Below are 25,508 nucleotides of genomic sequence, written 5' to 3'. Positions count from 1 at the left end.
CCTAGGTTTGAATTTTCTTATATTGGACCATCTATACCGCTCCAATTAATGTCCCGAGGAAGTGGATAAACTTGTGAAATGCGTAGACAGGAGCGATTATGTCTAGTTTAGAATAACATCCTTTCTGATGTGAATTGTGAACAGCTCTTGCTCTCTTTCTCATGAGAGTTTGCCAGGAAAGGAGGGCAGATGGGTCATAAGAGGGCTAATGAGAGCTGCAGAGCTGGAGGTGTGTCTGTGTAAATCCAGGAAGTGAACAGGCTGCCGCTTCCGCTGCCCACAGTTAAAATGGCTACAGCCGGACTCAGTGGAGGGAGATTTCTGCATCATATTTGGCAAGTACAGAATCACAGGATAATATAAAATAATATGCAAAGTGGTTGGAGGGAAGCTTCAGAATGGCAAAGAGGGTTTTATTACAAATTATGTGCGCAGACTGCAGTTCCTCTTTAAAGTCCCAATTTTCTTGTCTAAATTTTGATTGATTGATTCTGTAGGAACGTTCCATCCTTAACTGTAGACGTTTGGAGATGGATCCACTATGGCTTCTGAGAAAGAACAGAACATGATGAATACTTTTTAAAGGCCTTTTTATATATTTCATGTAATGAATACTACTTACAAAATGTATTATTCACTGCCCTGATTTTACAATATCCAATTTGTCACAGTAGAAGATGTACTGTATGTATGGCTGACTGGTGAATGAGGTCATTTACACGGGAAGAAAATCAACTCTGCATTTTTTTTCTTCCCCCCCCCCCCACATAACGTAAAGAATTGAATCTAATGTCTTTAGTATTCTATCCCTGTATATAGACGGCTACAGTCACCTTGGTGAGTATGTATACCTAACGACTCTCCCCTGCCTTGTACATGACATCCTCTATAAATGCATTACATTCCTGGTGTTAGGAATAGATACCCATCAGTCAATTCCAAACAAGGAATAGAGGAGAAGGTCTTGCAGCCAAGAGAAGTCAAAGCAACGGCATTTTCTTGTCAACATTTCAAAGCCGCTCAGTTCATCTTTCCAAGGCTCGGGTCACACTTGTGCGATGCCGGTACCCTGCAAATCCACTGCGGATTCCCCGCATCGCACCCGACTCGCACAGATGTTCACACTGCCATATGCAAACTTTTGGAAGTGTCAATACGTTGTTGACACCCCCATTTCAGCTCGCATATTGCACTGCGAACTGACAGTTTGGACATGAATCGGATCAAATGGGGGTGAACACCCCACGCGATCCGATTGATTCTGGTGCAGACCAAAAAAAGGGTCCTGTGTGAGTTTGGTTTGGTTTGACTGCGATGCAATATCAGCCATACGGCTGAAATCGCATGAATATTGTGCGTGATGTGTGGTGTGAATCGCATGCGATCGCTAGTGTGAACCGCTACTTAAGATGCCATGCTTAAATTTAAACGTAATAAGGTATAAACCTACAATATATGTGAAATTGAATCCAGTGCTAATACACAGTAAGATAAAAAATTATATATATGCATTAGTCCCACACAGAGATATCAGTGATCTGAGTGGAAAAAAGTGAAAGGTGAATCCGCTAATGGAATCTTGATCCATACAATTGATGCGCGCCAGACACAACCTAGAGTGCACTAGACATGTGCGATTCGTTTTGTACGAATCAAATTTGTAGGAATTTCCGGAAATTCATACGAATTTTTATGCATACGAATTGCATACGAAATTTAGACTACTAATTTAGGATCCAAATTCTTAACGAAAATTCGTAATTGTTACGAAAAGTTAACGAACCTAAAAGTTAAAGCGGTAGTAAACCCGCAATTTTTTTTTATTTTTTTTTTAAACCTGCAAAGCAAAAGGCATAATGAGCTAGTATGCACCGCATACTAGCTCATTATGAAATACTTACCTTAGAACGAGGCCCCGACATCTGGCCCGATCCACGCCGAGGGAGCCGACATGCTCCCTCGGCGTCTCTTCCGGGTATCGCGGCTCCGGCGCTGTGAGTGGCCGGAGCCGCGATATCGTCACTCCCGCGCATGCGCGCGGGAGATTTCAGTCCGGCCGCACGAGCGCTGCCGGATTTTCACGGAGAGAACCCCCTTGTGCGCATGCGCCACTGCAGTCAGCGGCGCATACCGAGGGGAATATCTCCTAAACCGTACAGGTTTAGGAGATATTTTTTTTACCTACAGGTAAGCCTTATTATAGGCTTTCCTGTAGGTAAAAGTTAAAAAATTGACCATACAACCACTTTAATACCCCAGGAAGTCAGCACAGGGATGGTGGGAACTCTGTGGGGAATTTCTATGCTTACGAAATTTAGTTAACGAATTTCGGATCAAAATGAACAGAATTGTGACTGGTGTTTTTGCTCACCAATCAGAGGAAGTCGGTACAGCACAGGGATGGTGGGAACTCCCTAATCATGGGCGCTGAGGGTGTACACTCAGACCCGGAAGTCAGCACAGGGATGGTGGGAACTCCTCATAATGGACACACAGCAGGTGTACAGACCTGGGAACTCGGCACAGGGATGGTGGGAACCACTCATAATTATAAATTCGTCATAAGGAACTTTCGTTATTTTAGCGAAAAGTTTACAAATCTAAAGAAAATTCGTATTTCATACGAATCTGAATTGAATTTCGTACACTAATTACGGAATACAATTTTTTTTTTTTCCGTACGAAACAAAACAAATTTTTTTTGGACGGTGCCCATGTCTAGAGTACACCACCACCTCGGTGTACAATAAAAACACTTACCAGAGTTAGTGAAATCTTTACCAAGGAAAAAAAAAGCACATGATTCTCAGTGGTCGCCGGTATGGGAGATGGAGATCTTCTAAATCCACACCATATCCTTATAAGCGTCACATTCGCAAGCAGAGATACCCCGTGTCAAAATGTAGAAGCTGGGGAAATGCTTGGCGTAAAACTGTGTATAATTAATTATTAAAAGCACGTACAGACTTCTTACAAATTCCAAGGTATAAGGTGCTTAAACAATTAATCCTGGGAGATAATGAAATCACTTCCTGATTTTGAAAAGCATAATGACACCATGAGCGATACCTCCACCCTACGCGTTTCACCACACTAACTCCAGTAAGATTTTTTTTATTGTACACTGAGGTGGGTGTGCACTCGGGGTCATTGTGGTGTCGGGAATCTCAACTAATTGTGTGGATCAAGATTCCCTTTACTGATTCACCTTTCACTTTGGGACTACTCGGATCACTGATATTTCTTTGTGGGGCCATATGTTTATTTTTTATTTTGCGATGTATTGGCACTGGATTAATTTCACATATATGTTTATACCCTTTTTATGTTTAAAGTGGTTTTAAAGGCTCAAGGTTTTTTACATGCATGCAGTAAAAACACACACACACACACCCACCCACCAGACCCCACTAATACTTACCTGAGCTCGATCTTCCTCCAGCGATGTGCACAAGAGTCTCTGCTCTCCAGGGACTCTCCCTCCTCATTGGCTGAGACTGCAGCAGGAGTCATTAGCTCCTGCTGATGTCAATCACAGCCAGTGAGGCAGTGTGGAGAGGGGGCAAGGCTGAGCCACGGCTCTGTGTGTGAATGGACACACACACAGCCGCAGTTCGGTTGTTAACCTGCTTGAGTTGCCCCCATTGGAAGCTGCTTGCTCTGGGGGAAGTACTATGAGCGCTGACGAGGGACCCAAGAAGAGGAGGATTGGGGCTGCTCTGTGTAAAACCAATGCACAGAGCTCAAGGGTATAACATTTTATTTAAAGGGGTTGTAAACCCTCGTGTTTTTTTTTCACCTTGATGCATCCTATGCATTAAGGTGAAAAACCTTTTGTCACTCAGCAGCCCCACAGACCCCCTGTTTTATTTACTTACCTGAACCTGTTCTTTCTTGCCCCGGGGACGAGCATACCAGTTCTAGTCGGTGCTGATGGATAGCAGCAAAGCCATTGGTTCCCACTTCTGTCAATCAAATTCAATGATGTGGGCACCAGGGGGTGGGGCAGAGTCCTGCTGTCTGTGTCAATGGAAGCAGCAGGACATGGGAGCGTGCCTGCACAGGTGTCTCAAAGAAGAGCACTTCTCTGACGGGGCACTCGAGAAGAGGAGGAGCTACGAGCGCCCCTGAAGAGGACCCCAGAAGAGGAGGATCGGGGGCCACTCTGTGCAAAACCAACTGCACAGAGGAGGTAAGTATGACATGTTTGTTTAAAAAAATGAAGGTTTAGTAACACTTTAAAAAAATAAAAATAAACCTTGTGCTGGACAGACTGAGCTTCACTGAAAGGCAGATTATATGATGCTGTTGCTTTGACCCATCTCCTTTTTGCATCTGGATTTGCTCTCAAATAGAAATGGTGCCAAGGGTAGGCTATGGGTACTGGCTCATTTAATTTTTGGAGTTTAAAAGGACATTAAATCTATCACAAATATCAGTTCATTATATGTAAGTGTTAAAAACAAGCACTGTTCAAGTTCTTTGAAATAACTTTATTTTTTATTTTTCCATCTGTCAGCTCTAGATACCATCATGTCTGTCAGTGTTCATGAAAATAGGAAATCCCGGACCAGTACCGGGTCTATGAATATTTCCTTATATCACAAGCTTACTCATCCCGACTGCGTCCTGAGCCATCTTAATGTCATGCGGAAACAGCAGCTTTTCACCGATGTCACTCTTTGGGCAGGAGACCGCTCTTTTCCATGTCATCGGGTAGTGTTGGCAGCCTGCAGCCAGTACTTTGAGGCCATGTTTAGTAATGGATTGAGGGAAACCCTTGATAACACTGTGAACTTCCATGACAGTCTTCACCCTGAAGTTTTGGAACTTCTGCTGGACTTTGCTTATTCATCTAAAATCATCATTAATGAAGAGAATGCAGAGTCTCTACTGGAGGCAGGAGATATGCTTCAGTTTCATGATGTCCGAGATGCAGCAGCCGAATTCTTGGAGAAAAATCTCTATCCCTCAAATTGCCTGGGAATGCTGATGCTCTCTGATGCTCATCAGTGCCGACGATTGTATGAACTGTCCTTGCGAATGTGTTTGGCAAATTTCGAAACGCTGCACAGAACAGAAGAATTTATTAACCTGTCGAAAGACATTTTGCTTGACTTGGTATCTAGTGATGAACTTGAAATTGAAGATGAGCAAGTCGTTTTTAATGTCGTGCTAGAATGGGTAAAGTATGACTTGGACAAAAGAAAAGACTGTTTTCCCGAAATGCTGAAGAACGTTAGGTTGGCTTTGCTTTCTTCAGAGTCTCTGAAGGAGGCCATTGCCTGTGAGAATTTGGTGATGGGTGACGAGAGAAGTAAAAGGATTATGGAGGAGGCTGTTCATTGCAAGAGAAAAATCCTGCAGAATGATGGAATAGTGACTAGCCTATGTGCGAAACCTAGGCAAGCCGGGCACACTCTGCTCATTTTGGGTGGACAGACTTTTATGTGCGATAAAATTTATCAGGTTGACCACAAAGCTAAAGAAATTATTCCAAAAGCTGACCTACCAAGTCCAAGAAAAGAATTTAGCGCTTGTGCCATAGGTTGTAAGGTCTATATCACTGGTGGAAGGGGTTCTGAAAATGGAGTGTCTAAAGACGTTTGGGTGTATGACACGGTCCACGAGGAATGGGCAAAGGCTGCGCCCATGCTCATAGCAAGGTTTGGGCACGGTTCCGCAGAGTTGCAAAATTGTCTCTATGTTGTTGGAGGACATACAGCAGTTGCTGGCGTTTTTCCAGCATCGCCTTCAGTTTCTTTAAAGCAAGTGGAGAGATACGACCCGCTGTCAAATAAATGGACAATGGTGGCACCACTGAGAGATGGCGTAAGCAATGCAGCTGTGGTCAGTGCAAAGCTGAAACTGTTTGTCTTTGGAGGTACAAGTATGCATAGAGATCGCGTCTCCAAAGTGCAATGTTACGATCCTTTTGAAAACCGTTGGAATATTAAAGCAGAATGTCCACAACCATGGCGTTATACTGCTGCTGCTGTATTGGGCAGCCAGATTTTTATTATGGGTGGGGACACTGAATTTACAGCAGCCTCCGCGTATCGCTTTGACTGTGAAACAAATCAGTGGACTAGAATTGGAGATATGACATCCAAGAGGATGTCTTGTCACGCATTGGCATCAGGAAATAAACTTTATGTGGTTGGAGGATACTTTGGGACTCAAAGGTGTAAAACACTAGATTGTTACGATCCGATCTCAGACTCTTGGAATAGTATCACCACTGTGCCTTACTCTCTTATACCTACTGCTTTTGTGAGCACTTGGAAGCACTTGCCAGCATGAGCAGGTTGGCTACGTAAAGGATCACTTCTTATGTCCCGACGAGGTAAACCTAAGATGAAATGACACGCATACTAATTTTAAACAGGGTACAAGTAATTGGCCAGTAAACCAGAAATATAAATAATATATGTAAAGAAGAATTAAGAACTTCAGGATTGTAAAAGGTCTGGTTGATATTGATTTTGATATTGATATTGATATTGATGTTGATGTGGCCATAGGTGCGTTACATAGTTCCCCCAACAACAGTATTTTTTAAAAGTTAAAAGGCCAAGTCTTTCCTTAACCATAAAGGCTACTGACAAAGACCCCTCTGGTCTTAGTTTAATTTTCTTTACCTTTTTAAAGGGGTTGTAAAAGGTAGAAGGTTTTTTTCTCTTCTCTTCAGCCATTCTTTGCATTAAGATAAAAAGCCTTCTGTGTGTAGCAGCCCCCCCCCCCCCCCCCATACTTACCTGAGGTTCCTCTGTGTCCAGCAATGTCCATGAGTCTCTCTGCCTTCTGAGATTCTCCCTCCCTGATTGGCTGAGACATAGCAGTGGTGCCATTGGCTTTCACTGCTGTCAGTCATCCAGCCAATCAGGAGAGAGAGAGGGTCGTGGCTCAGTGTCTGAATGGACACAAGGAGTTGTGACTCGGCTTGAGTGCCCCCATAGCAAGCTGCTTGCTCTGGGGGCACTGAACAGGAGGGAGGGGTCAGGATGACAGAAGAGGGACCCAAGAAGAGCATCCATGCTGCTCTGTTCAAAACCACTGCACAGGGCAGGTAAGTATAACATGTTTGTAAAGTCTCCATTTTTATTTATTTTTTTCCGAATAAAAATAATCACTTTAACCTCAAATTTTGCCTTTTGATGCTAAACTCCACCCATCTACCTACCCCATTTGGTGAGGTTTTCTTACTGGCCAATAAAAGCAGACTAGAGGTTGATGGGTTGGTGGGGCTTACCCTTTGAAAATCTATCTGTATGCCCTTGTACACACGGTCGGACAGTCCGACAACAAAATCCATCGGATTTTGTCCCAAACTGGTGTTGCATACACACGGTCAGACAAAGTTGTCAGAAACTCGGATCGTTCGTAACGTGATGATGTAATTTAGTTACGACAGGACTACGTTGCGGCTAGTAGCCAATAGCTTTGGTCTTGTAATTTGATCTGAGCATGCGTGGCACTTTGTCCAATCGGACAAAGTCCGATCGGATCATGTTGTCTGAAAATGTTATAGCCCTGCTCTAAAACTTTGTCTGTCGGATATTCCGACGGAAACAGCCCACACACGGTCGGATTATCCGACAACACGGTCCGATCGGACATTTTCCGTCGGAATGTCCGACCGTGTGTACAAGGGCTAAGGGAAATATTGCCATCGCCGACCACCTTCTGAAAATACTATTTGCCTAGCTGTTTCTGGCTTCACTACTTCTTCTACTCCCTGAAAAAAAAAAAAAAACCCGTGACCGGTGAAGTCAGAACTCTTACTTTGCATAGTTGTTCTGGGTCAGTGACTTAGGTTATTTAAATGCTAAGGTCAACTTTTGTAATAAAAAATAAAAATGCACCATGTTTTGCAGGTAAGAAATCGTGCATTTAATATATATATATTTTTTTTTTTGCACTGCAGTCTGTAAAACATTAAAGATCATGGGTGCAATGTACTGGCAGACAGTTAATGAAGTGTCAATGAACTGTGAGGGCGCATTCCAGTGCCCTCACAGTTCATTGAGAACTACAGGCCGTCTGCCGCCATGGAGGATTGTACCTGCAGTTCTTTCATTTACAGATCTCTGTGAATAAATATCACAGTTGTGTGGGCAGAACCCCGCACAGCCACGCTGGTTTTTAAATTGTGACACCTGGTGCAGGATTAGGATCCCCTGCCTACTGTCGCAGAGCGGTGGAAATTATGGGTGCGGGCAGGTGCATTCTAGCTGCATTATCCAAAATTACTCTGCACTTTTGGGGTAATAAACTCTCAATAAATTATTGTGCACAGCTACACACAAAAAAATAAATTAATTGATAGAAATTACACCAATCACTGCAGCTGCTCTCAATGAATGAAAAATCTACCAAACTCAAAAAATGAAAGTGCAACCCACTACTCCTCCAAATTTCAAGCAGTGCTTTGATGTGAAAAAGGATTCCACCAATATTCCTGAAAGTAGTGAAATGTCCAAAAAGTCCAAATAATGTGAAAATACAATCAAATGTCAACCCCTCCCTCTTGGCAGACACTCGCTAGATCTTTATGCTTCTTTGCACGATTAGCATAAGGCGCTTTGTATAACGTCACAAATCCATGGAAGTATTGGTACATTACTCCTACCAATCTTGGTATGACGGCTCAAGGAACAGCCCCCCCCCCCCACCACCAATGGTGTAGTACCATAAAAGCACTTATTTAAATAAAATGCCACTAACAAGGAAAGAAGAAAAAATGCTTACCTCATATAAAGTGGCTCCAGGTATACAAATGCTACCATCCACCTCTCACCCTCTCCGGACTGCGCAAACCCTCTGGTTTGTCACGTCTGGTTCCATCTTTGCTAAATTTCTGATTGCCATGTGCCTTTGCGGATATGACCAAGATACAATTGAAGGAGCGATGTAGCAATACCCCCATGTATTTGTGGAGTGATACAAGCGCTTATGCCAATCATGCAAATGAAAGGCATAGAGATCTGGTGAGTGTCTGCCAAGAGGTAGTGATGTCTTCGTCATGTGGTGATCATGGACGTATTTGGAAGGACATTTGGTTGCCTTCTTGAATGTGTTTTGTTTGAATGTTGGAAGAGCAGTGGGTTACACCTTCGTTTTTTGTTTGTTACATTATAGTTACACCCTAAATATAGGTATAACATGTTAAAAAAGATCATCTTATCCTTTTAACCACTTGCTGACCACCGTATAACAGTTTTATTGCTACAGGGTGGCCGCGCTATTCAGGATCACATATATATTTGTGACCCTGCACTTCAGGGTATCGGGCACGAATGCAGGACACTGGCTCGCTCCCGCTGTGATTCTACACAGTGGGAGCTGATCAGTGGGTCCCACTGACCCGATGCCTGCCGGCACCCGCTGATTGGTACACGGGCATTGTGACAAAGCATACTAGTCATGTGAAAAGCATTACCTGCTTCCCCCTATTTGTACCATTCCAGTGCTGTTTTGCTATTTTGGAAATAAACTCATTGCATTGTATGGGAGTGCATACACTTCATGTACTCTACCTATGCTTCTGCTGCGGTGACAGGGCGTGCACCATTCACCATCCTTCACTTGAACACAGACTAGGCTATCAGGGGCATGGATCTATGCCTTCCTTGAGTAAAAACACCTACCCCACTACAGTAAAACACCAGCTAGGCACACAGTTAACCCTTTAACCTCTTCCCAGCCAGTATCATTAGTACAGTGACAGTGTATATTTCTAGCACTGTAATAATATCACTGGCCCCCCAAAAGTGTTGTGTCCAATTTGTTCACTGCAATTTCGCAGTTCCACTATAAGTTGCTGATCGCTGCCATTTACTAGTAAAAAAAATATATAACTAAAGATTCTATAAATATATCCCATAGTTTGGAGATGCTATAATTTGTGCAAGCCAATCAATATACACTTATTGTAATTTTTTCTTATTTTTTTACCAAAAATATGTAGGAGAATACATATTGACCTAACATTAACCACTTGCTTACTGGGCACTTAAACCCGCCCCCCCCCCCCCCCCCCCCCCTCCTGCCCACACCAATTTTCAGCTTTCGGCGCTGATGCACTTTGAATGAAAATTGCGTGGTCATTCAACACTGTACCCAAATGACATTTTTATCATTTTTTTCCCACAAATAGAGCTTTCTTTTGGTGGTATTTAATCACAGCTGGGGTTTTTATTTTTTGCTAAACAAATTAAAAAAAAAAAAAAATCATGTTTAATAGTTTGTTATAAAATTTTGCAAACGGGTAATTTTTCTGCTTCATTGATATGAGCTAATGAGGCAGCACTGGTGGGTACTGATAGGCTGCACTAATAGGCATAGCTAAGGCGGCACTGATAAGGTGGCATTAATGGGCACAGATAAGGCGCCACTGATAAGATGGCCCTGATGGGTGGCACTGATAGGTACCACTGATGGCACTGATGGGACTGGTAGGTGGCACTGATAGATGGCACTGATGTGCAGCAGCACTGTCCAGGCAGTGATTGTGGGCACTGACAGGTGGCACTGTGGGCACTGGTAGGTGGCACTTGTAGGGGGCGCAGGTGGGCACTGAGGATCTGGGCACACGGATGTCCCGCTCACTGCCACCGGTGATCGGCTTTTTTTTTTCGACCCCTTACTCCGATCTGTGATCCAGCGAGTCTCATAGACTTCAGGGGGCGTGCAGCAACTCGTGCATGGGACAACATCAATAGACAATGCAGGTCCGCGTTGTAGCCGTCATTTGGCTATAGCGCGGATCTCTAGAGGTTAATGAAGGTATTCGTTGTGGTGTGTGTTTTTTTTTTTTTTTTTTTTTTTTCAGAAATATATATATATATATATATATATATATATATATATATATATATATATATATATATATATATATATATAATTAATTATACTGTATTTATTGGCGTATAACACTCACTTTTTCACCATGAAAATCGGGTGCAAATAGCATGTGCGTGTTATACGCCAATACAAAAATTTACGTTTTTTCCTGAAACTTCCCTCTTAAAATGAATGTGTGTGTTATACGCCGATAAATACGATATATGGAGATATATATGAATTATACAGTACACCCCTCACATTTTTGAAAATATTTTATTATATCTTTTCAAGTGACAACACTGAAGAAATGACACTGCTACATAGTTACATAATAGGTGAGGTGGAAAAATGACCCAAGTCCATCAAGTCCAACCTGTGTGCGATTATATGTCAGTATTACATTGTATATCCCTGTATGTTGCAGTCGTTCAGGTGCTTATCTAATAGTTTTTTGACACTATCGATGCCCCCCCCCCCGCGCTGAAAGCGCCACCTGTGGAAGGGCATGCCACATCCTTGCCGCTGTTACAGTAAAGAAATCCTCTAAGGTTTAAGTGTAAACCTCTTTTCTTATAATTATTTAAATGACTGGCCGCGTGTCTTATTAAACTCCCTTCTGCAAAAAAGTTTTATCCCTATTGTGGGGTCACCAGTATGGCATTTGTAAATCAAAATCGTATCCCCTCTCTAGTGTCTCTTCTCCAGACTGAATAAGTTCAGTGTTCGCAACCTTTCTTCATAACTAATATCCTCCAGACCCTTTTATCAGCTTTGTTGCCCTTCTTTGTATTCTCTCCATTTCCAGTACATCCTTCCCGAGGACTGGAGCCCAGAACGGGCCAGCATACTCCAGGTACGGGCGGACCAGAGTCTTGTAGAGTGGGAGAATTATTGTTTTATCTCTGGAGTTGATCCCCTTTTTAATGCCAATATTCTGCATGCTTTGTTAGCAGCAGCTTGGCATTGCATGCCATTGCTGAGCCTATCATCTACTAGGACCCCCAGGTCCTTTTCCATCCTAGATTCCCCCAGAGGTTCTCCCTCTAGTGAGTAGATTGCATTCATGTTTTTGCCACCCAAATACATTATTTCAATTTTTTATACGTTAAACCTCATTTTCCATGTAGTTGCCCACCTCATTAATTTGTTCAGATCTTTTTGCAAGGTTTCCACATCCTGCGGAGATGTTATTGCCCTGCTTAGCTTGGTATCAGAGATTGAACCCCATCCTCCAGGTTGTTTATGAACAAATTAAATGGGATTGGTCCCAGCACAGAACCCTGGGGGACCCCACTACCCACCCCTGACCATTCTGAGTAGTCGCCATTTATCACCACCCTCTGAAATAGCCCTTGTAACCAGTTTTCAATACATGTACTCGCCCTATGGTCGATGCCAAGGTACCTTATTTTGTACAGTAAATGTTTATGGGGAACTGTGTTAAATGCTTTTGCAAAATCCAGATACACCACATGTATAGGCCTTCCTTTATCCAGATGGCAGCTCACCTCCTTATAGAAGGTTAATAGATTGGTTTGGCAAGAACGATTCTTTATGAATCCATGCTGATTACTGCCAATGATACAGTTCTCATTAGTAAAATCTTGTATGTAGTCCCTTATCATCCCCTTCAAGAGATTGCATACTATTGATGTTAGGCTAACTGGTCTGTAATTCCCAAGGATGTATTTTGGCCCTTTTTTAAATAGTGGTGCTACGTTGGCCTTTCTCAAATCAACTGGTACCATTCCAATCAGTAGAATATCAGTAGAAAATAGGAACCAATGGTCTGGCAATTACTTGACTGAGTTCCCGAAGTACCCTCAGGTGCAAGCCATCTAGTCCCAGTGATTTATTAATGTTAAGTTTCTCACGTCTATTTCTAATTCTGTTCTCTGTTAGCCATGAGGGTGCTTCCTATGATGTGTCACAAGCATAAACACTACTCTCCTCCACTGTGTCTTTTTGTGTTCTATCGTAGTGGCCCTATGTGCACCCTTACATTTATTATTGCATTCTTTGTCTGAATGCTTTGCTTTTTATATTCATTTTTACATTGGAGTTAAGCCAGCCAGGACGTTTGTTTGCTTTTTTAAATGTATTTCCCAATGGGATGCACTGGCTAATGCCCTTATTATGCTCTTAAAGCAAACCATCTCTTGTCTGTGTTCTTTGTTCCTAAGATTTTATCCAAATTTATATCTTCTAGCAAGGTTCGTAGTATGGGGAAGTTAGCTCTTGAAATTCAGTGTCTTTGTATTCCCCTTATGTTTCCTATTTGATTTATACTGAAGCCAATTGACCTAGGATCTCTGTTTCCTAAATTGCTCTGTACGTCCAATGTTGTGATTTAGGTCTGTATGGTTGGTAATCAGTAGATCTAGTAACGCTTTGTTTCTAGTTGGTACATCTATCATCTGACCCATGAAATTGTCCTGCAAGACATTTAGGAACTGGCGAGCCTTAGACGAATGTGTGGTTCTCTTTACCCCGTCTGTCTGGATAATTAAAATCCCCCATTATAATAACACTTCATATCACAATTTGGAGTAGCAGCAAGGATGGGAAGTCCGTCTCCCCCTCCTCCCTCAGGTTAGGGGGCCTATAGCATACTGCCAGTATTTTCCCCTTAGCTTCATCCCTTTGTAGCTCTACCCATAAGGATTCCACCTCCTCCCTAGCTTCCTTATCGATGTCAGCTCTCACATTCACTTGTACATTATTCTTGATCTATAGGCATACCCTTCGCCCTTTTAACCCCCTCCATCCCTGCGATAAAGGGAATACCCTTGAATTGTTTCCAGCCAATAATGAGAGCTGTTGAACCAGGTCTCTGAAATTCCCTCAAAAGTTTAGACCGGTCGCATACTGTTCTCCTATTGGGTGTTCCGAGATTGCAAGTAGGACTTGTTACTATACTTCCCTTGGGTTTATGTGCTTTACTCAACCTACCACTAAAGTTCCCAATACTACCCTCTGGAGTATGTTCCAATCTGACTATCTCTACCTCTGGGACCCCCCCCCCCCCCCCAATCGCCTAGTTTAAAAGCCCCTCTAACTTTTCATTCATCTTCACTTCCAGCAGATCTGAACCCTCCTCATTTAGGTGCAGTCCATCCCTTCTATAGAAATGATGACCGACTGAGAAGTCGGCCCAGTTCTCCAGGAACCCAAACCCCTCCTTTCTACACCAGCTCCTCAGCCACTTGTTTACTTTCCTTTCTGGTGTGGCTCGAGGTACTGGTAGTATTCCTGGGAATACTACCTTTTTGGAGGTCCTTTTCCTCAATTTAGCTCCTAAGTCCCTAAAATCGTTCTTCAGGACACTCCATCTACCTCTGACTTTGTCATTGTTGCCAACCTGCACCCAGCTCCTCCCAGTAATCTCTCCACCAGATCCGTAATGTGCCAAACCCGAATGCCTGGTACACAGCATACAGTTCGCCGCTTAAGATCTTTGTCACAGATTGCCCTCTCTGTCCTTCGAAGAATTGAGTCCCCTACCACCAGAATCTGTCTATCCTTTCCCTTTGCTTCCTCTTCCCACTCTCACTAGAAGAGTTCTTCCCCCTGACTGCTAGGAGAGTCCCTCAGCTCCAGTAGTGCTGGTCCCTGACTGGTTTCACAAATGTCACTCAATGGAGCGTACTTATTGTGATGCTACAGCCCAGGATCTTCCTCCCTGGCACTCCCCCCCCCCCCCCCCCCTCTATCCATCCTAACTGTCACCCATCTACTCTTTTCTAGTGCCTGCACCTTTGTCCCCACCCACCTCTGTGCTGGCCCCTGCCAGTTACGGTCCTGGCTCTCCTTTAGTATGGAGAGTCTTCTCAGTGCTGACAGTTGCTTCCCCATATTCAGAACCTGGGCTTCCAGTGAAACAATGTGCTTACATTTTGCACAGCAGTATTCGCCCTCAATCAGATCAAGGAACGCATACATGCTGCAAGATGAACACTGAGTTGCATCTCCACACCTGTCTGGCATCGTACCTAATAATTTAATGAGGATTGGGGATTATATTGTTTGCAAATTGCAAAACACCTAGCTTCCTGACACCAATACTCAACAATACAACACACAGGTACTCGCAAGACAATACACAGCCACTCGCAAACCACATGCACTCAATGCCCACGGGTACACGTAATACACTAACGATTCACACACACTACTCAGATACACACAACAATCAGGTTAGCTGGTTATCACTGCTCTGCTCAATCTCCCTTGCAATCTGACACTTGCAGGGCTTGTCAGGGTCTATGGTCACCCCTACACCAGTGGCGGCCCGTCCATAGGGGGCGCCCGGGCGCCGCCCCCCCCCCTGTGTGGTAAAAAAAAAAAAAAAAAAAAAAAAGTTTTAAAACTGGCCCTTTAAAAAAAAAAAAAAGTTCTTTAAGGAAGTGCTCGAGCGCCGGTCACACTGCACGCCGGGAAACGCCACGCCAATGCAATCATGAGATTGCAGGCGTGGCGCTTCATTTGCGGGCGTTTAGCCCGCCTCAGGGCGCTTTCTGAAGCGCTGAGTAGCTTCCGCCCGGCGCTGTAGTATGTGTTACTACGGCCGGGCGGGCAGGTTGATTGACATCTGAGTTGACTCAGATGTCACTTCCTGTCTTCTCTCTCCCATCTCACCTGAGAGAGGAAACAGGAAGTAAGAGGAGTAGAGCGGTGTGAGGAGCGGCTGCGGAGAGCACACAGTCAGGTAAGGTGTGTGTGTGTGTGTGTGTGTGTGTGTGTGTGTGTTATTTTTAAAACTTTCATTCATATAATGCCTGGCGATCAAGAGTGCTGGGATTCACGAAAGGAGGAAATGGTTAAAAAAAAAGTAAAGTAGTAATTGTTCATAATACAGTCATGATGGGCATTATGCTTGATGTGGACCTGCAATCAGGATCGTGCTGCAACAGATAAGACCTGGGACTTAACTCAGGACTTGCCAAAGTATGAGGATAGCCCCATGAGAGAACAAGTGGTGCCGGATCCCCAAGGGCTCAGAGTATTATTCCGAGGCCTGTATTCACAAGGGACCCCCTTGCAGCTAGGACTTTTCTTTGTCCACAAAGGCAGCTTCTGTGTTTTACCTGGAGTATTAGATTATGATAGCTTTGTCCTCTATAGCAGAGTTGTGTTTTGGGTCTTACTCATCTGGCCAGTAATTCAATAGCTCATTCTACTGTTTGAATTCTCCCCAGCCTCTTACATCTCATGGCATCTTCAGCACCAGGACCTCCTGATATGGCTTCACCATGAGCTCATCCTAGCCACAGCTGGGTATCAGCGGAGACTTTTTAGGGTGTGATTGGGAACTCTGAAGGGGAAAATCTTTCCTCTGCAGTTCTGAAATAGGCCTGTGGGCAAAATACTGGTGTGTGTGTGTTCTCAGCAGGGTCAGGCTTTACAAAGCACATTCGTTATTTGTGCACGAGTTGGTTTTTGTGATGATGAGAAGTGCAGACTGTTGAAATGTGGCTTCTCCCTGTGCAGGTGTTGGAGTGGTTTGGTGTTACTTTACCTGCTTACTTTGTATTGGTTTCCCTGCTCAGTCATGGATCCATTACAGCTGTTCCATGTGTTGTGTTTGTGCTGACATAAGCATGGTTGCTCGGCTGTGCTGTTTCCAACAAAGTGACCTTCTCCCCTCTAGCTATGAGTTTTACCAGCACTATTTCTTATAGCTCCTGGCTACAGTATGATGTGCTGCTGCTTCTGGTGGCTGCCATCACATCCTTCATCGAACTGCGGAGCCCACTGACTGTGCAGACTCACATGGATTGCAGAGTGCTGTATTGATATCTATATGTATAGGTGTAACATAATCCGATATTTCAGAGTTATATATATGTACCATTATCCAGGATTGCAGAGTGCTGTATATATATCTATTTATAGTATCCATGTGAGTCTGCAAAACTTGGATAATATCACATCTATACATAGCTATACAGAAGTCTGCTATCCTGAATAATGGTATACCTATAAATACACAGTATATATCTATACAGCACTCTGCAATCCTGGGTAGTGGTACACACATATACACACAGATGTGTCTATCCAGAAGTCTGTAATCCTGAATAATGTTACACCTATACATATAGAACTCAGTAATTCTGAATACACAGCTACAGTGTTACACTACTGTTTTAATATATACAGTTTCTATACAGCTCTCTGCAATTCTGGGGCAATGATACGCCTATACACAGTTATACACAGGTATGCCTATACATAACCCTGTATTTCTGGATACATAGATAATGTTAGTACAGTATGTCTATGTACACAGCTACTGTATTTGCAGAACAATGAAATTCTGGATACACGCCAATATCATTCTACAAATTCTGGGTGTGGCTTATGAGAAGTGGGAGGGGCCAACCATGGATGGGCGGGGTCTTGCGCCCCCCCATCCTAAAACTTCACCAGCCGCCACTGCCCTACACTTACAATAATAATTACTAACAGGAAATTGCAGGTGCTACTTACAGGTTTGATGACTCCTGTTATAACCCCCTGTTTTCAACTCTGTTTTTTAACTCACCACTTAGTCCAGTTCTCCACTTGGTCTAAGTTCCAGCAAACAAAAAGGAAGCTCAAAGATGAGTTCTACAGAAAATGATATAGGTCTCAAGTACCCGTGACCAATGAACCATTCCACTTAATTAGTAGGCTGAAGGAAGGAAAAAAAAAAAAAAAAAAAAAAAAAAGCTGTTTAAAAAGTGACAGGGTGTCAAAGCTGGCAAACTTCTTATAGCCTAGGCCATCTTTATGTAGAGTAACAATTCTTTTTTTTTTCAGATCCTCGGAGTTCTTTGCCATGAAGTGCCATGTTGAACTTTCAGTGACCAGTATGAGAGGGTGGGAAAATCGGCTAATTGGGCCCAATTTGGACATTTTCACTTGGGGTGTACTCACTTTTATTGCCAGCAGTTTAGACATGTGTGTGTGTGTGTGTGTGTGTGTGTGTGTGTGTGTGTGTGTGTGTGTGTGTGTATATATGTATGTATATGTGTGTGTAATATAAATAAATAAATAAAAAAAATATATATATATATTATATATTATTACACACACACACACACACACACACACACACTAATGTTTAAACATCTGGCAATAAAAGTGAGTACACCCTAAGTGAAAATGTCTAAATTGGGCTCAATTAGCCAATTTTCCCCACCCTCTCATACTGGTCACTGGAAGTTCAACATGGCACTTCATGGCAAAGAACTCTGAGGATCTGAAAAAAAAGAATTGTTACGCTACATAAAGATGGCCTAGGCCAGTGATGGCGAACCTTGGCACCCCAGATGTTTTGGAACTACATTTCCCATGATGCTTGTGCATTGTGCAATGTAGTTGAGCATCATGGGAAATGTAGTTCCAAAACATCTGAGGTGCCAAGGTTCGCCATCACTGGCCTAGGCTATAAGAAGTTTGCCAGCTTTGTTGACACCCTGTCACTTTTTAGGCTTTTTTTTTTTTTTCCCCCATTTGTCGTTTTTTTTGTTTATAGCGCCGAAAATAAAAGATGCAGTAGTGATCAAATGCCACCAAAAGAAAGCTCCTATGGGTGGTAAAAAAAGTACATCAATTTTATTTGGGTACAGTGTTGCATGACCGCGCAATGGTCAATTAAAGTAACACCGTGCCATATTGCAAAAAATGGCCTGGTCAGGAAGAGGGGTAAATCTCCTGGAGCTGACGTGGTTAACCCTGATGATCAGCATGACAGCCAGTCATCTTACATTAGCAGAAGAAGGTCAAAACGGGCCATCCATGTGTTTCTCTTATGACAGGTACCCTTGAAGGTGGTAAAGTCCAGTTCATAGAAAAGCTAAAAGGCTGACCGACTCAAATGAGTTTCCCTTTCAGAGTTTTTTTTTTTTTTTTTTTCCCCTCCAGTAGAACATCACAGCCAGATCATTGCTAACTTAATTGAGAGGCAGTCTACTGGTCTGTGGACTGATTGTTCAGTGTCATATTCTTTTTCATCAGTTTAAAATGTGGAATTATAAGAGCAGAGATATAAATCACAAAGTCTCTGAGCGGTTTGTGGTTTTCATTATTATGGAGGACGTCTGCCAAAAAGACTGGAGGAAAGCGAACTGATTATTTGAAGGGAGACGATCTTCCCATTCCCCCAATTAATTGCAATGGAAATTAGGCGTACTCAGAAGATGTGTAGGAAAAGTGAAAGGCTTAGCTGAGACAGCACTCTGGATGATTTTTCCTTCTCTATAACGAATGCTCGGTATCATTTGTGGGCTTCTACTCGGTCATGGTCATTTTCGGCGCTCTGGCATTTTTAAGCTGCTATACCCATAATCAACTCGCTACCCCATGACTGCATTAATCCTTTTATAAAGAATGCCAGCTTTTGCAAATCGGGCTTCTAGATTCCAAGAACGCTCTGCAATCTCTTTAAAAAAAAAAAAAAATATAAGAATGTGCTATACAGTTAGTTTAGCACGAAGGATTGTTGAAATGTCTTTGTAGTTTTATTACTCCCTAGGGATATGGATCATGTAGACATTATCCTATTTAATCTTACATAAGCTATGCATTTTTTAGTAATATGAAGTCTCTTATTCAGAAAGGTGCTCTCTGTTAGTGATGGCCGAACGGTTCGCCCGGCGGTCGTTTCGCGGCGAATTTCCGACTTTCGCCGTCCGCGGGTTCGAACGCCTTTTTCCGTCGTTCGCCCCGGCGGACTTACGTGTTTAATGTATACAAGAACTTTAACCTTTCGTGACACGTTTATCATGTGTTACAGGACAACCAATTGAGACATGACAGCTCATGGACACTTGGACATTCCCCCTAACCTATAAATACACCCGATCCGGTGGCCATTTTACATTCTTTCTTCTGTCACTGTAGGGAAAGGATCCTGTGTGGAGTAGGGACAGAGAAAACGCTAGCTATTTGGTACACAAAAGTTCTTTTCAGGACTGGTATAGGTGTTAGGTCAGCAGCCTGAGTTTCTTTTGTCAGTTTAGATAAAGGGACAGAGCGCTGTATGCTGCTATTTTAGGGACAGCTCAGCCAGATTAGTCTTTCTTCATCATCATCATCATCATCATCATTAGCTGTTACTATCAGGTCCACAAAAGAGCTGTTCCAGCTAATCGTTCCAGCCTACTCTTTTTTGCCAATTTGTATAGGGACAGGCAGGAAGCAGTGTGTCAGGCAGTGAGGATAATTTTAAAGACTTGCTGTTACTATTAGTTCCACAAAGGTTCTTTTCAGGACTGGTATCAGTGGTACGGTAATAGGCTTGTACACGTATAATATTCTTTCTTCCAAATATAGAAAGAATATTATACTTGACTGCTGCCCTTCTGCTGCAGTCTGCTAATCATTCACAACTCACTTGTTCCACAAAGCTCTTTATCAGGACTGGTAACTTGGTCTGTCTAGGGTGCTACGGTACATAGGCTTGGGTGCGGTACAGTCTGCTGTTCTGTAAGGACCGCTATCGGTCCACAATACATAGGGTTGCCGTGCACTACTGCTGACCGCTGCCCTATACTGCAGCAGTCCTTCATTGGTATAGGGACTGACGTACAGTCTGCTAATCACTAACACACAACCTGCTTGGTCCACAAAAGTTCTTATAAGGACTGGTAACTTGGTATAGGGTGCTACGGTACATAGGCCTGAGTGCGTTACAGTCTGCTGTTCTGTAAGGACTGCTATCGGTCCACAATACATAGGGTTGCCGTGCACTACTGCTGACCGCTGCCCTATACTGCAGCAGTCCTTCAGCGGTATAGGGACTGACGCACAGTCTGCTAAACACTAACACACAACCTGCTTGGTCCACAAAAGTTTTTATAAGGACTGGTAACTTGGTATAGGGTGCTACGGTACATAGGCCTGAGTGCAGTACAGTCTGCTGTTCTGTAAGGACCGCTATCGGTCCACAATACATAGGGTTGCCGTGCACTACTGCTGACCGCTGCCCTATACTGCAGCAGTCCTTCATTGGTATAGGGACTGACGTACAGTCTGCTAATCACTAACACACAACCTGCTTGGTCCACAAAAGTTCTTATAAGGACTGGTAACTTGGTATAGGGTGCTACGGTACATAGGCCTGAGTGCGTTACAGTCTGCTGTTCTGTAAGGACCGCTATCGGTCCACAATACATAGGGTTGACGTGCACCACTGCTGACCGCTGCCCTATACTGCAGCAGTCCTTCAGCGGTATAGGGACTGACGTACAGTCTGCTAAACACTAATACACAACCTGCTTGGTCCACAAAAGTTCTTATAAGGACTGGTAACTTGGTATAGGGTGCTACGGTACATAGGCTTGAGTGCGGTACAGTCTGCTGTTCTGTAAGGACCGCTATCGGTCCACAATAGATAGGGTTGACGTGCACCACTGCTGACCGCTGCCCTATACTGCAGCAGTCCTTCAGCGGTATAGGGACTGACGCACAGTCTGCTAAACACTAACACACAACCTGCTTGGTCCACAAAAGTTTTTATAAGGACTGGTAACTTGGTATAGGGTGCTACGGTACATAGGCCTGAGTGCGTTACAGTCTGCTGTTCTGTAAGGACCGCTATCGGTCCACAATACATAGGGTTGCCGTGCACTACTGCTGACCGCTGCCCTATACTGCAGCAGTCCTTCATTGGTATAGGGACTGACGTACAGTCTGCTAATCACTAACACACAACCTGCTTGGTCCACAAAAGTTCTTATAAGGACTGGTAACTTGGTATAGGGTGCTACGGTACATAGGCCTGAGTGCGTTACAGTCTGCTGTTCTGTAAGGACCGCTATCGGTCCACAATACATAGGGTTGACGTGCACCACTGCTGACCGCTGCCCTATACTGCAGCAGTCCTTCAGCGGTATAGGGACTGACGTACAGTCTGCTAAACACTAATACACAACCTGCTTGGTCCACAAAAGTTCTTATAAGGACTGGTAACTTGGTATAGGGTGCTACGGTACATAGGCTTGAGTGCGGTACAGTCTGCTGTTCTGTAAGGACCGCTATCGGTCCACAATACATAGGGTTGCCGTGCACTACTGCTGACCGCTGCCCTATACTGCAGCAGTCCTTCATTGGTATAGGGACTGACGTACAGTCTGCTAATCACTAACACACAACCTGCTTGTTCCACAAAAGTTCTTATAAGGACTGGTAACTTGGTATAGGGTGCTACGGTACATAGGCTTGAGTGCGGTACAGTCTGCTGTTCTGTAAGGACCGCTATCGGTCCACAATAGATAGGGTTGACGTGCACCACTGCTGACCGCTGCCCTATACTGCAGCAGTCCTTCAGCGGTATAGGGACTGACGTACAGTCTGCTAAACACTAATACACAACCTGCTTGGTCCACAAAAGTTCTTATAAGGACTGGTAACTTGGTATAGGGTGCTACGGTACATAGGCTTGAGTGCGGTACAGTCTGCTGTTCTGTAAGGACCGCTATCGGTCCACAATAGATAGGGTTGACGTGCACCACTGCTGACCGCTGCCCTATACTGCAGCAGTCCTTCAGCGGTATAGGGACTGACGTACAGTCTGCTAAACACTAATACACAACCTGCTTGGTCCACAAAAGTTCTTATAAGGACTGGTAACTTGGTATAGGGTGCTACGGTACATAGGCTTGAGTGCGGTACAGTCTGCTGTTCTGTAAGGACCGCTATCGGTCCACAATACATAGGGTTGCCGTGCACTACTGCTGACCGCTGCCCTATACTGCAGCAGTCCTTCATTGGTATAGGGACTGACGTACAGTCTGCTAATCACTAACACACAACCTGCTTGTTCCACAAAAGTTCTTATAAGGACTGGTAACTTGGTATAGGGTGCTACGGTACATAGGCTTGAGTGCGGTACAGTCTGCTGTTCTGTAAGGACCGCTATCGGTCCACAATAGATAGGGTTGACGTGCACCACTGCTGACCGCTGCCCTATACTGCAGCAGTCCTTCAGCGGTATAGGGACTGACGTACAGTCTGCTAAACACTAATACACAACCTGCTTGGTCCACAAAAGTTCTTATAAGGACTGGTAACTTGGTATAGGGTGCTACGGTACATAGGCTTGAGTGCGGTACAGTCTGCTGTTCTGTAAGGACCGCTATCGGTCCACAATAGATAGGGTTGACGTGCACCACTGCTGACCGCTGCCCTATACTGCAGCAGTCCTTCAGCGGTATAGGGACTGACGTACAGTCTGCTAAACACTAATACACAACCTGCTTGGTCCACAAAAGTTCTTATAAGGACTGGTAACTTGGTATAGGGTGCTACGGTACATAGGCTTGAGTGCGGTACAGTCTGCTGTTCTGTAAGGACCGCTATAGGTCCACAATAGATAGGGTTGACGTGCACCACTGCTGACCGCTCACCTATACTGCAGCAGTCCTTCAGCGGTATAGGGACTAAGAGTTTTGTCACAGGGTCATTTAAAAAATGACATGCAGAGGAAGAGGCAGGCCCTTCCGCAGGGGTGGTAGGGGTAGGGCAGGAGCAACAGGCTTGAGCCAAAGTGGGAAGTTGCAGAAGGTGCGTTCAATTACTTTAAAGGATGCACCAGACTTGGTTGAGTGGCTCGCTCAGCCTTACTCTTCTGCACCCTCCTCATCCTCTCGATCTGCACCCTCTTCTTCACTCTCTGCTATGTGCACCCCCAAAGACACTACCACCAACAACACGACCACCACCACCACCACCACATACCTTCCGCTTGAGTCACTGGAATTATTTTCCGATCCATATCAAGAGGACATTTCTGATGCGCAGCCACTCTTGGTATTGGATCAGGAAGAGGAGGTAGCAACAAGCGCTACTCAGCAGTCTGACGCCAGTACCCAGATCAGCCCAAGGAGGAGGTTGGTCCCCGGTGTTGCTGCCTACTCTACTTATAGCGGTGGGGAAGGTGACGTTGATGATGACGTGTCTAGTGATGTCACGTGGGTGCCCACAAGAGAGGAAGAGGAGGGGAGTTCAGAGGGAGATATGGACCAGCAGATAGGGAGGAGAAGCAGCAATGACTTACATTGCACAGCAGGGACAAAGCAGACTGCAAATGTATCAGGAGCGAGTCATCGACCATGTACGGTCACATCTGGCGCTCCCAGGACACCGGCACATGGCTCCGCAGTGTGGGCTTTTTTTAACGTGTCCGCTGCTGACAATAGCGTTGCCATCTGCAATCTTTGCAGTCAACGCGTTAGTCGCGGTAAGCCCAATACTCACCTAGGGACGACCGCCTTAAGAAGGCACATGAGCAGCCATCACCGAGCCCAGTGGGAGCAACGGAACACACAAAGCCACACTGCAGGCTCTCACCGTCCAGCCTCGTCTTCTACTTCTCCTTCTCCTCTCTCCTCACAATTGTCCTCCACTCCACCTTCCATCACGCCAAGCTCACATTTTTCTGCAAAAAGGCAGGCTTCCGTGGGCCTAATGTTTGAGCGTAAAAAAATGATGACGCCGGATAACCCTCTTGCCCAACGGTTGGCGGCTGGCTTGTCAGAACTCATAGCCCGCCAACTACTGCCATATAAACTGGTGGACTCGGAGGCCTTTCGCAAATTTGTGGCCATTGGAACACCACAATGGAAGGTCCCAGGAAGGAAGTATTTCTCAGAGAAGGGCATCCCAGAGCTATATGGCCATGTTCAGCGGCAAGTGAATGTATCTCTGGCACACAGTGTCGGTGCCAAGATACATCTGACCACAGACACGTGGTCTAGCAAACACGGGCAGGGAAGGTATATCAGTTTTACTGCCCACTGGGTGAACCTTCTGACGGCCGTCAAGCATGTAACCCGTGGCACCCGTGTAGATTTGGTTTTACCGCCACGGATTGCATGCAGGCCTGACTCTTCTTCTCCTCCTCCTACTCCATCCTCCTCCCTCTCCTCCTCAGCTGCCTCCTCCTTTTCCGCTGCTAGCGTCTCTTCCACTGCACCGCCCAAGCTCCCCAGAACCTATTCCACATGCCAGGTGAGACGTTGCCATGCCGTGCTGCGTCTGTTGTGCCTGGAAGCAAAGAGCCACACTGGCCCGGCACTCCTTTCAGCTTTGCGTTCACAGGCAGATGAGTGGCTAACACCGCTCAATTTGACAGTTGGTAAAGTGGTGTGTGACAACGGTGCCAATCTGCTTAGCGCATTGAAACAGGGCAAAATCACGCACGTGCCGTGCATGGCACACGTCTTAAACTTGGTCGTGCAGCGATTCCTTGTCAAATACCCTGGGGTCCAGGACATCTTGCGGCAGGCAAGGAAAATCTCGGCCCATTTCAGAAGATCTTACACGGCCATGGCTCGCCTTGCTGACATTCAGCGGCGACACCATCTGCCGGTCAGACGTCTTATTTGCGATTGCCCGACGCGATGGAACTCAACCTTCTATATGCTTGATAGGCTGCTCCAGCAGAAACGTGCAGTTAACGTCTACCTGTATGAACTCTGCGAAAGAAACGGTTCTGGGGAGCTGGGTTTTTTTTCACCGCGCCAGTGGCTGCTCATGCGCGACACATGCAGACTTCTGCGGCCATTTGAGGAGATCACCAAACTGGTCAGTCGCAGCCATGGCGCCATCAGTGACATGGTACCTTATGCCTTCTTTCTGGAGCGTGCATTGCGTCGTGTCATTGATCAGGC

At 44.7% G+C, this 25,508-nt stretch overlaps 1 protein-coding gene across 1 annotated transcript in view; it reads left to right on the top strand.

Annotated features, from left to right (window-relative positions):
- The window catches only part of KLHL25 (kelch like family member 25), a 108,377-nt gene that overhangs the window by 60,459 nt on the left and 22,410 nt on the right, over positions 1-25,508 (top strand). Inside the window, exon 3 of the mRNA XM_077472001.1 lies at positions 4,520-6,346. Within this exon, the coding sequence (XP_077328127.1) occupies positions 4,534-6,303 (1,770 nt within the window). The 5' untranslated portion in view covers positions 4,520-4,533 and the 3' untranslated portion in view covers positions 6,304-6,346. The remainder of the gene's footprint in view (positions 1-4,519; positions 6,347-25,508) is intronic.

The sequence above is a fragment of the Lithobates pipiens genome, unplaced genomic scaffold (genome assembly GCF_037356315.1).
Source record: "Lithobates pipiens isolate NorthernLeopardFrog02 unplaced genomic scaffold, aLitPip1_a1.2 Scaffold_8, whole genome shotgun sequence".
NCBI lineage: Eukaryota > Metazoa > Chordata > Amphibia > Anura > Ranidae > Lithobates > Lithobates pipiens.
This window is presented reverse-complemented; position numbering and strand designations above follow the sequence as displayed.